We start from the raw sequence: 12,419 nt of genomic DNA on the forward strand, positions 1-12,419 counted from the left end.
GGGGTCTCGACAAGACAATACGGGGGGACCACTGTATATCTCCTAACGCTTGTAATTTCTCTCAAAAACAATGTGCATTAAAAACCTCCAATCCAAAAGCATAGCTGTAAAGTACTCTTGTATCTCGAAATGAAAATTGAAGCATGTCTTCATGTAGACCGCAGCTGTGAAGTGACATCATGGTGGTCGCCATGTTTATGACGTCACTGAGTATCTTGAATGCGAAGCCAGCACCCTACCAGAAGTGCAAGGCTATTGATGTTATTCTCGTAGGCATAGCAACCTGACATTAAAGGCTGCCTTGTTGCACTATCGGCTTCTTTACAGTTGGCGACGCATCCGACCGCCATTCAGTGCATTTTAGGATAAAAGGGACATCCATCACGTGGGATCCTGGATGGCAACATGACGTCATACATCAAACCAACTGTCCTTCTTAGGTTGGTTCTCCTGATAAACCTAACGCCTACCGCACACCTGCATCCTCTCTACCCACGTATCTGGAACGAAAACAAGATGGGATGCACACCTCTCCCCGCAGGGAAAGGAGCACAATTAGTCATAATTACTTGCCAAAGCACATCCAGATACATCAAAGCTTTGGATTACAGGCAATCCTTATGAATATGCGATATTCCAAAGCAAAGGTAACGAATTAACCGTACCTTAAGTGTTTCTTCACCTATGACTTACTAAACGATGAGTCTTCGACGTCGAAACCGTCAAAGAAAATAACAGGCCATTTATCTGCTTCTTGTGATATCCAGGAAGTCTCGCAGCATGAGAAGGCTTCATGTTCACATACCCAGGAATTCCAAACAAATTGAAAACAACCGGGGGCAAACTAAACCGGCTTTAAAAGGACGGAGCAAAGCACGTCCTCACTTAAAGGCGGTAAGAAAATAACTAATGGGGTCACGAGTTAATGAGGGGTATGTGGGTGGCTCCACATGTCTCGTGACCAAGCACAGATGCCAATAGTCCCTTGCGTACATAATTATTTTAAACTTTACCGGTTTCCAGCTGGCGCTGAGTATTTATCCTAATGTTAAGACCGAAGGTTTGTTTCGTATATGAACAAATTTTTTTTTCTCAGGATTAATCCCTGAGAACCAGCCCAAGAAGAGTACTTAAGACTTGGAGGTCTGGAAAAACTAAGCCCTATTAATAATATATATAGGGAGTGGATATTTTCTGCGAGGTATTAACTTTGGAGCCCAGATATGTTTTCTTAACCAGGTGGAAGTCATCTTGAAATTCTGGAGTATGTATGGAGAGCTGTGGACCACAAGATTAGGCTTGTGTAAAGTAATGGGTTATGTCAAAACAAAATATTTCTAAAGTAAACATTAACTTCTAAAATGACAAATTTTTAAATAATTTGTATTTTTCCTAATATACAAATCTGAGGTCTTTATACATGGGATTAACTTTCAGCCAGTTTCCAGCTGGTGCCAGAAAATTTATCCTAATGTTCAGACTGCAGGTTTGTTAGCTATGAAAAATACAAATTTTGGCATGGAAAATAAAAAACCATTACTTCTCAATATTGTGTATGAAAAGTGCAAAATGTATTCCAGTACATATACACATCAACTACATTCTCATTTCAATTAGTCAGTTTTATAAATAAAGCTAACAATAGTGTATAACTTAAGAATATAGCAATTCACACATATACACCATCTTCCAAGGTAGTCAAATAGATCTATGAAAAATACAAGGACTACAAGTTTTGTGATTTGTTTTCAAACATAATACATCAAATTTTACAGGGTAAAAAAATCAGTCAGTTGTTAACAACATATTAGCAATAATGAATTGAACAATACTAATGAAGAAAACTACAATGCAGGTCATGTTGATGGGAAGTTTCAACAGCACTAAATCCAAGATATTAATACAGAGTTGATGATATGGTTCCAATATACATTTTATTTTTACAACTGCCCAGAATAAAGTTTAATTAGGGTTAACTTCAATATTTAGTGTTTAAAATCTTGAAACTCTCATGAGGGTAAATCTTCCAGCTCAATCTTACTCTTTCTCCTCATGAAATTAAACCATAAAAACTGAGGTGCCTGAGAGCATTCCCTACTCACTGCCAAAGTTCTTTCTTGAAACTACTTGAGGTAAATACCAGTAATTATACTAGCAGTTGATTGCATAGACAAGGTAGAACAATATTAATTTTGAAATTAATCTGAAACCTTGAAAAGACAGAAAAATCCTTGACAAAAAAGGAACTTAAGTTTCACAAGAAATTGAATTTAAGGAAATATATGGGCAGTTATTTTTTATGTAGTATGGGTTGAGTTATTACAAGATGGCTCATCTAAACAATCTGTAGAGGTAATATAGGGCAGTAAGACCTGCATGCTTATATCAATATTTCAATAAATAAATATAAAAAAGGAAAATATCTATGTTGCACATATAAACTTAAGACTACTTATCCATATTGAATGCAAAGGAAGTAGCTATGAATACAAGGCACTCTGCAAAGTTATTGTAGATCTTATAGCATGACTAGAGCTTCACCTTATCACTGGTATTATTCAGCTACATAACAGCACTATACAATATACAAATTAATATTTTAAATGCAAAAAGTACCATTATAAACAGAAAAATACATATAACTCTAATAAGAATTTAGATCAGTGAATGAAATTCCTAATTGTTTTTGTAATTTACAATTGCTTATCTTATCCCTTAATAAGTTACTGTACAAGATGTTCACTAATGTTTAACAAAATTGTGTAGAGTATCAGGACTATGTAATCAATTTAATTTTTTTTTTGTAGTTAGGATTCTAATTTACAAGTAATGAAAAGATAAAAAGTAATTTTCTGAAATAAAAATTATCTACTTCTACTAACCAAATAAGGCAAGTCTAATGTGTATGTGTATATTTGTTGCATAAACAAACTGACATATTTATGGGAAACTTCTTTACAACAGCAGTAACATCTACAAAACCGGACAAATTTCAAATATTCTAAAAGGGTCATTTAGAGCATTTCAAAATTTCGTTATGAACTACTTGGCTTACAGGCTACTTCATGATAATGTATTAGTACTTAAGATTCCATGATCCATATGTCTTTTCAAGGAAAGGAACCATCCTATTTCATGTCCAACTCTTACTTCTTGGAAATACATTTTATGAAGTCAACTTCTCACAAGAAAATCAATGTTTTCTACAGGGAATGTATACTAAAAAAAACAAAAAAACACACACATATGCTATAGTGAGTGTTGATTATCTCTAGTCTTGTCGGATTTAGAAGTAAAATTGTTAAGATTGAAGTCAAAGTACCTACTCTGCTATACGTACAGATAAAATTTTTTTTCTCAAAATACCAAAGATAACACAACCGTTAATGAGTCCTAACAAAAACATCATAATCATCATAGAGGACAAACGAGCTATGCAGCCTTCCTCTTTAAGATTCGGTGAACAATCATACAATAATCAATAGAATTTAATTATATACACAGCACATAAATCTCAAAGGAAATTAAGCTACCATTAATTAAATAAATACAACAAACACAACTTGACCTTAGGTAAATGAACCTACTAAGGTTAAATAAAGTCCAGATTCATGATTAGTTTACCGATTATTTTCGCAGTCTGCCATCTTTAATCATGAGTTGTTTTACATAATGGTGTAAGTGGATAAAATTACTATACGTCTTACCAAATTTTTAGCATTAGATTATTGGCAATAAATTGTATAATGAAGAAAATCTTTTCTTTATTAAAGTACAAATGTTCCAGTACCTTTCCTTTGAGATGTAAATTAACCAATCATGAGATGATAAATATTCAAAACTTATAGTACAATATTCTACAAAGGCAACAATATTTATAAATTAGATACAAAAAGAAAATGTAAATTACAGATGGTCCCTGCTTATCAGCTGCTTTGCTCTATGACGGTTTTCGAAAATATTCATTAAAAAATAAGGTTTCTTATGGCGCCACACCACCCGTCCGCTATGGCACACCATAAAGCAAAAATCGCCATTAAGTGAAGCATGAATGTCTAAGGGTGTAAAACATACTTATGGCCCTGAGACACTTATGGCACCTATAACCGCTTATTGCCGCCATAAGCGCCACAAGAATGTTTTACTCCCTTAGACCTTCATGTTTCGCTTTATAGCGCGGTCAGGAACAGAAACCCTGCTGATAACTGGGGACCACCTGTATTTATCATTGAAAAAACAATTAAATATCGTATAGAATGAATCAGATTCTCAAATACAATATGTAACTTCTTTTTTTATGACACCATACAGTATATTTAGGAACTCACACTAACTATAAAATACAATACTTGTTTCAAATATGTGAGCAATGTTGTAATGCTTATAACTTACAAACTGGACAATTACATGCATCATTCAAGTGACAACCACACTAACAATGGCAGGTAAACTTTGCAATGCATAAAGTTCATTATTTATAGACCTAATCCAAGTAAAGTACTAATGTAATACATATATTGGTGTCTATCTTATCTGTAAAGTTTAGCACCGAGCACCATGAACTTTTGCCAATGTTTTCTGAAAAACAAGAAGGAAGCCCATGTGCTAGGCACTCCCTGTGTTTACGGTGATGCATCAGTGAGATAATCACTGAAGTAAGTAAACTGCTCAACTGACATGATAGTGTGTCTTCTACCAATGGTATATTGACTCAACCTTTTTATACAGATCTGTTGCTTTATTAGCATTTATCCCTATGCTGCCTTTTACCCTGCCCCCTTAATATATCACAAAATACTGTTCTGCTTTTTTACCCTATTTCAATATTATGAAGATTATAAAAAACAATGATATGTGAATGATGAAACCCTTAATGGCACCACTAAGCTTACCATAGTATTTTTCAGTGTGCTGACCATGGTTGGGTTTCCTATTTTCTCAATCCCACCACTATAAATAAAACTATATATTGTACATATATTTTTTGGTATATAACACCCCAACCATGATTCACCCATCTCTCACTGATTGTGTTTGCACTTGACATTTCTCTGTGAACTGCCTGTGTACAGTTACTTTTCATGCTAGGATACTCAATCTTATTTATTGCAGTATCATACAATAAAACCATAATAATCAAGTATCCTACAACTACCTAATAATAATTGGTTTAAGAACATGGACTGAATTCAGATGAAATGCAAAATTTCTGTACTTTAATATAGAAAATATTACCAAAAATAAACAGCTCTCCTAGGGCAGGCCAGAAGGATTAGATTTTAATTTACGTGACTAAGAACCAATTGGTTACTTAACGACGGGACCTACAACTCATTGTGGGATCTGAACCACATTATATTGAGTAATGAATTTCTAATCACCAGAAATAAATTCCTCTGGTTCCTCACTGGCAGGAGCGGGAAGTGAACTCGGGCTACCAGATTGATAGGCGAGCATGCAACTCACTCATTCATTGAGGAACTGATCTTTGAATGAAGAGGGGACAAATTTTGTTTAAAGAATTCATATGAAATATAAAAGTTGCACTAGGGCAATAATTCTTGTAAAAAATTACAACGAAAGAGAAACTGATATCTGTTAAGTTATGAAGGCAAAAAACAAGTTCATTGTATGTCATTTAAAAGCTCTGAAAAAAAAATGTTTGCCTACAGGAATTTTATAATGTAAAATGCATGTCTGCAAAGCCAAGAAGGCAAAACCTATATCATACAAGTGTTGAAATCTTTGTATTGGCTGAAGAGATAACAAAAATCAAGCCAAGGATCATCCATGAAAGGCACAAAGTGATGGCAGACAGAGCAAGCAGAGTGGGCAGGTTTTTCTAACAGAGTTGTCAAAAACTATGAGGTATTTAAGGCTCTCTGGCAACTGTAGGCAGGCTGCTGATAAACCTGTTTGACATTCATACCTGTTTGACATTCATAAAAAAAACAAGCTTCTAGTTTATTGTTTAGTTCAACCATACCCGGCAACTTGAAGGACAGATGCAATGTTGCACATATACAGCACCCTGGATGCCTTTCATGCTTTGTTGAATTCAAAGATGGCTGATCAGTAGGATCTATTTTCTCTTGTAATAAGATAGTTCTGCAGTCAATGGGCATGGGTAAAAAAACCTAGAACAACTCCCGTTTCACAGAAGTCTTGATAGTCTATATCTTAATACCCGGAGGTTACACAACACAAACTGCAAAAGAGATCTCCAAAACATAAAACAGCCAATCACTATCATGGTAAGTGGAAAGGATGCTCCTGTTGGTGTGACTAAAAGGGTATTAACTGGGTTAATGCCACTTTTCCATTAACTACACTTTTCTTTGTCTTACTTCATGAGCACAAGAAGCTATTGGCTTCTGATCCAAAAAAAATAACTGCATTCTTACTAATCTCATTTCACTTTGCGTATGAAGTTTTTCATAGTTCTAAAAGATCTAGGATCTTTCCCCTACTCTCTAGGAGCTACTACAGCTGCCTTATGAACTTCTTCCAAAAATCTCCTTTGGATTTGACTATCAAGGTCTTCGTTTTGGCAAGCTTCCTCAAAACAAACAGGTAAACTTCATGGATTATCCTGGAATTTCACCCATTTGAAAGGCAGCTAGTCTATAGGGCCTTCTTCCTACCCTGAATTCACGGCTAAGATGTAGACAGTTAGTTGTTACAACTTTAATACTGCATCCTTCACCACCCAATTTGTTCTCAATCACAAATGAAGATGAGCTTTTACTTAGCCCACTTCTGGCAATCAAGATCTTCTAGTAGAAGGCTATAAACTACAATGCTAATCCTTCATGATGTTGAAACAAAACAGCCTCTTATAAGATGAGACAAGTATAAACTGCCATTTGCTGCTAATTTAACCATAAATTGCCTTTAATCTCTCAAACTGAGTACCTGGAGGTGCCAGTCTACTCTCCCTGCCTTTTATCTTTGTGATGTCACATGTTGGGACCAATCATAAAGGCAGGCCAACTGCTACATTTAGTTCCAGGTGCTTTAAAACTTGCTGAGAAGTACTAGAAGTGGAGGTGTTTCTATCACTCTTGGGGTACATTACTTCCAAGGAGAATTGTACCAGAATTGTTTAATGACCATCCATATAATGCCCAAAATGACCATCCATATAATGTGCCATAACATGATTGTTAACGGAGACTTTCTCCACATAGTATCCTAGCATCAACAACTGGAACAGTTAGTCACAAGAGAAAGCACTCTCATAACAGTTTCACTGCTTAAGATTTACTGTATATAAATGCAATTTTCATTAAGAAAATCCAAACCCAATAAGCATTAATTTAGCCCAAAATGTTAACACAGCAGCAACAGACCTCAGCAAAATTTCATCTAATCTGCAAGATTTATAAAACATGGGCTTTTGATGACAATTTCTGCCCTGCAATGCCAAGTTTTATGAAAATGGCAGTCATGAATCACAAATTACAGCCACATCATACAGTATACAGTAAAAGAAATCCTATAAGTTCTGGAATGTCAACATGTCAGTGGAAATTAGTAAAATAAATGCAATGCATACATATAGCAATGCACCTTCCGCTATGTAAATCCAGCATTAAGATAACAAGCAAAAACTTTTAATGCCAGATGAGCAATGAAATAAAATCAATTTTTTGACACTGTATTACTTCATACAAAAACTTTACCAAAACCAATTTAGCAACTAGTATTATCTATAATTTTAAGGAAGCAACAATAGGGAATTTTCCCTTCATTTGCATTTAGATCAAACATAATCAGAATGCAGTCTTTAAAGAATATAATTTTTATACATTAATAGTTGTATTTGTTGGTCATAAGTTATAATTTACCTTTACTATTAAATAAAATGGTCAACTGAAGTGTAAACTAATAATGTTTTGATTATGGCTCAAAAATAAAATATACTTATCTATCATTCACTGTGTAAAAATCTTTTTAAATAATATAACTAGACTTTAATGACAAGGAAATTTAACAGATCATACCTCATCTCATGCACATGGTACACAGAGAAGACCAAATGTTATTTTGAGGACTTGTGACTGTGTTATACATGCACTCTAAAATCCTGACTAGAAAATTCCACTTCTTAAATATAAAAAAGCTGACTTCATAAAAGCCATTCAAATTCTTTTGCTGTGCAAACTGTACAAAAATAAAGCAAGTACTCCAAAAGGTATGAAAAATTCCTGGGATATACCAGTTACACTTAATGACTTTAAACTATTTTATATTGATAGGGGGTCTTTATTTGTGAACCTTCTCATGTTTATATCTGAATGTCACTGCTGTAGTAACCTATGGAAAGCCTTTGCTTTGAAGAAAGATAAAAAAAAAATTAAAGTTGTATGCTAAAGCAACTAAGCCATTTTTTTATGCCTTACAATTTCATGACAATTTGCATGCCTTAGCAAACAAACGAACACTCATGTATGCACTGAAATCCTATTTTGAATCAGAAATATATCTTTGAAAAAACACTGAGAAGATTCTCCACACATGTATCACAACCTAAACCCCTTGGACACAAAGAGGAACAAGAGTTGGTCATTTTCATAACAATTCAATGATGACATTTATGTCTGGCTTTATGGAAAAATGCTAAAAATTTTAAGTATCTTCTGTAACACAACAATCTTATTGCTACTGAAATCACATGACTCCTTACAAAATGATGCAGTGTAAGGTGCTTAGCAGAATTGTATTATTGGACTAAACCTCAAGCAGTGTGTTAATTGTTCTTTTCAAAGAATCTTTACAGATATCTGAAAAAGCGTAAGCCACAGGAACTACAATATACGTTCATCACATATGGACACATGATGGACTTTGTGCATATAGTCTGTGATTGCCAGCATGCTGAAAGTGCAGATTTCCACTTCCAGGTACTGACATGATAGCATCAACTAATTAGTTTTAACATGAAAAATCAAAGACTTCAACCTAATTAAAACAAGCATTAACTTCTTAACAATGAATAAGTAGGTGGCAATATCATATATTTTATGGTAGCACTAATGTTTTCCTTTGGGATAAATCTGTCTTTGCCTATCCTCCCCCTCCTTTGGCCTGAACTTTTCCCACTAGCTCCATCATCATCACAGAAGTACAAGAGAAAATTAACAGAAACTGAGGTCAAGGTCCTATTAAACTTTTATCATTTAACAAAAAGGGTTGAAATGTTTTATCTTCAAATTACAATGCCTCAGCTGATACATCTACACTAAAGCAATATGTTCTTTTGCATTATTATTATTCATGTAAGCAAACTAAAATCTACATTCTGCAATGCATCTCTGAAATTTGAAAATAAGAGTCCTTTTTCAGAAGTTATTAATACCATTGGCAATTAAAGACAAAATGATCATTCATGTACTTACATGTTTACTACTGAGCATTACTTCAAGCAAGATGCACCTGTCATCAGGATTCTCAAACTCTCCTTGATACGTACAGGAAAATATAAAATTCAACAACGACTTAACAACACATTTTCACGGAAAGACTGCTATATTTTTCATATTAAATCAACTGTTATTGCTTTTCTGACAAGCCCCTTAGATTTTACCTGTCATGAATTTTTGTGTTTTAGAGTTGTAGAGGGAACTGATTAACTTCTTATATTTGACATTACAGTGGACCCCCCGTATTCGCGTTCTCCAGATTCGCGGACTCACACATTCGCGGATTTCTCTGGGGAACGTTTCCCCGCATTATTCGCGGAAAATTCGCGCATTCGCGGTATTTTTCTATGATAAATATCCACAAATTCCTGGTTTTTTTGATGAATTTCATCATAAAATGCACTTTTTGTGATAAAACTATTAAAAAAACCAAGTATGAACATTTTTAGTGGGTTTTTCTTGAGTTTTAACTAACAAAATAGGCTGTTTATAGCATTTTCATAGGGGTTCCAAACATTCGCGGGTTCTAACTATTCACGGGGGGGTGTGGTACGCATTTCCCGCGAATACGGGGGGACCACTGTACTCCTTTGTGAATATTGTTTCCTAAGTGATAATTACAAGGAAAATTAGGCTAATATAATAAAACATTTAAGCATTAACTGATAAGCTATAACAGTAAAGTGACTTAGATCCAAAATATAGAACACTTATATCTTCTAAGCCAATGATTTCTAGTGTTGACTAAGGTGTCTCTCTTTCAAAACTTTTAAGATCATGTTGGTATGTTTTGATTTAAAGTTAGCCTACAAGACAATAATTTGGAAATTTCCAACAGTAATGTATTTGTTACCAAAATTTAATTTGAGTTCTTATTTTAATAATGCAGGCAGTTCTCTCTCATTGGTGTGTCAGTTAACACCGTTCCAGTTTTACGGCACTTGGCTAACGACGTCATTACCCAGATTTTCGGTGACGGTAAGCGGTTTATCGGCATTGGAAAGCGGTTTATTGCAGTTGGTACGCGGTTTATCGCTGTCAATAAGCGGTTTATCACCTTCGGTAAGCAGTTCACTGATACCGATAAGTGGTTTATTGGCACTTACAACATCATAAAAGCCATTTATCACCATAACTATTTGCGATTTTCAGCTAGTGGCACTTGGCCGGGAACAGAACCCCCGCCGTTAACTGGGGACTGCCTGTTAATGGTAGTTTCCTGAGTCACAAACATTTAATAATTTAATTAAGGCGTTGTTCCATAGAAAAATTGTCACCAATGGCAACTTAAAATCTTTACTAAAATCTGCTGAGCCTGTCATGGTAACATGTAGAAAATTAGTTACTGTAACTTTTGTCTAAAAATCATGCTAATTCATGAAATCACCATTTTACTTTTAATATTGCAATGCACATTGGTAAGAAATTATTGGTAACTAAAGTGGATTTACAACAACAGTCTTAAATATCACAATTGTTTCTTTGAATTTTTATATTTAAACAATATCACAATTAATGCATTCTCATTCCTGCCTAGGAATATATTTTCTTCCATCCCCTACATAATAAATTACCAAAAAAAAGAAATCATATGCTCTCTTCTTTGTACCTTTGAATTAGTGTTCGAAGAGTGCGGTTTGGAGTGAGCGTTAGATGAGTTAACTTCTCATTAGTCATTGGACTAGTTCGTTTTCCATCAGCAAGCCAAGCCTCTAAAGCTACCCTCTCATATGTAAAACCATCTGTAAAGGAAAGTGATCTTCAGTTCAACTTCAAACACATGTAGTATATCATTGAATCTTTAATCATTAGATCAATATCATAAGTATTTTCATGTATCTTGCCTTTAGTAATTCCATATATAAACAACATTTTTTGTAAAAATAAATTGTTTTGAAAAGTCTACGAAACAAGAGTTTGTTATAAAATTAATAACCTTACTACAGCAGAATATTTGCTTAAAAGAAGTACAAATCTCTTGACTGGGAAGATGTTAAAAGTAGATCCTACTAAAAAACAAATAACTGTAAAGGATGCATTCAACTGGTGTACAGTCCAACCTCTTAAATCCAGAAACCTTGGGACCAGGCCACTGCCGAACCACAGAAAATCCCAGAATATAGAATACATCCCTAAAAAATGAAGCCTCTAGGTAAACTTAGCCCTGCAAGGTAATTCCACATACAAATAGCCTAGTTTCCGACTTAGCCTACTACTTGGCTATGTTATGACACTGCTTTTTATCATATTATTACTGCTTTTTATCATATTATTACTTATATTTTAATTCCATCATTTTATAAGGTTATACTATATAATTTTCTCTAAAATAGTGTACTTTAACACATTTAGCCTACCTTCCTGAGTTAGCAATCATAAGTCAATTACAGTACTAAACTTCTCATTCGTAATTAATTTCTATAAGTTTCTTCATTATTTATGTCGATTGGAGAGGATAGTGAAATGAAAAAAATAATGAATGAATTTTGGCGATCACTGTGGATTTGATTGTCCCTGTCAAAATGTAAACAAAGCACACCGCCATATATTGAGGAAAATGAACACTAAACTACTCGCTAATGAAATAAACATTTTCTAGCATAATTAAAGAAAAGATTTATGCTTGTACTTCTTACCTCTAGCATCATATGATCTTATGGGTGGCATATCGAATAGGTAAATACACAGTTACATAAAAGAAATTATCAAAACTGTATCACCTCTCTCAAGCACACACACACAGTAAGGAATTTGTGCATGACAAACATATTGCTTTTATTAAAAGTTTTGGCTTGGTAGAGCCTTCTCAAGTGGAATATTTAAAAAATATTATTTATTCCTTTATGTATTCACATATTTTTTTTTACTAATATTCACATATTTTTGTTACTAATAACTATTTTCATAAAAACAAAGGACATATGGTATAAGTTTTGCTGTCTTGAAGTTGTAAACAATACATGGGGCGGCGCATCAAACTAATGGTGGCTTGTT

The 12,419-nt window shown here is 34.1% G+C and overlaps 3 protein-coding genes across 7 annotated transcripts in view; 1 reads left to right on the top strand and 2 right to left on the bottom strand.

The window, feature by feature from the left end:
- Positions 1-12,419, top strand: part of LOC135219358 (WD repeat, SAM and U-box domain-containing protein 1-like) — a gene marked incomplete at its 3' end in the record, with an annotated part of 295,720 nt that overhangs the window by 156,024 nt on the left and 127,277 nt on the right.
- Positions 1-12,419, bottom strand: part of LOC135219355 (NAD kinase 2, mitochondrial-like) — a gene marked incomplete at its 3' end in the record, with an annotated part of 495,179 nt that overhangs the window by 100,139 nt on the left and 382,621 nt on the right.
- The window catches only part of LOC135219357 (WD repeat, SAM and U-box domain-containing protein 1-like), a 255,489-nt gene continuing 244,606 nt past the window's right edge, over positions 1,537-12,419 (bottom strand). For both annotated transcript variants that reach the window (XM_064256049.1, XM_064256048.1), the window contains one exon: positions 1,537-11,167. In XM_064256049.1, the coding sequence (XP_064112119.1) occupies positions 11,013-11,167 (155 nt within the window). In that variant the 3' untranslated portion in view covers positions 1,537-11,012. The remainder of the gene's footprint in view (positions 11,168-12,419) is intronic.

Source organism: Macrobrachium nipponense, chromosome 1 (assembly GCF_015104395.2).
Source record: "Macrobrachium nipponense isolate FS-2020 chromosome 1, ASM1510439v2, whole genome shotgun sequence".
Taxonomy (NCBI): domain Eukaryota; kingdom Metazoa; phylum Arthropoda; class Malacostraca; order Decapoda; family Palaemonidae; genus Macrobrachium; species Macrobrachium nipponense.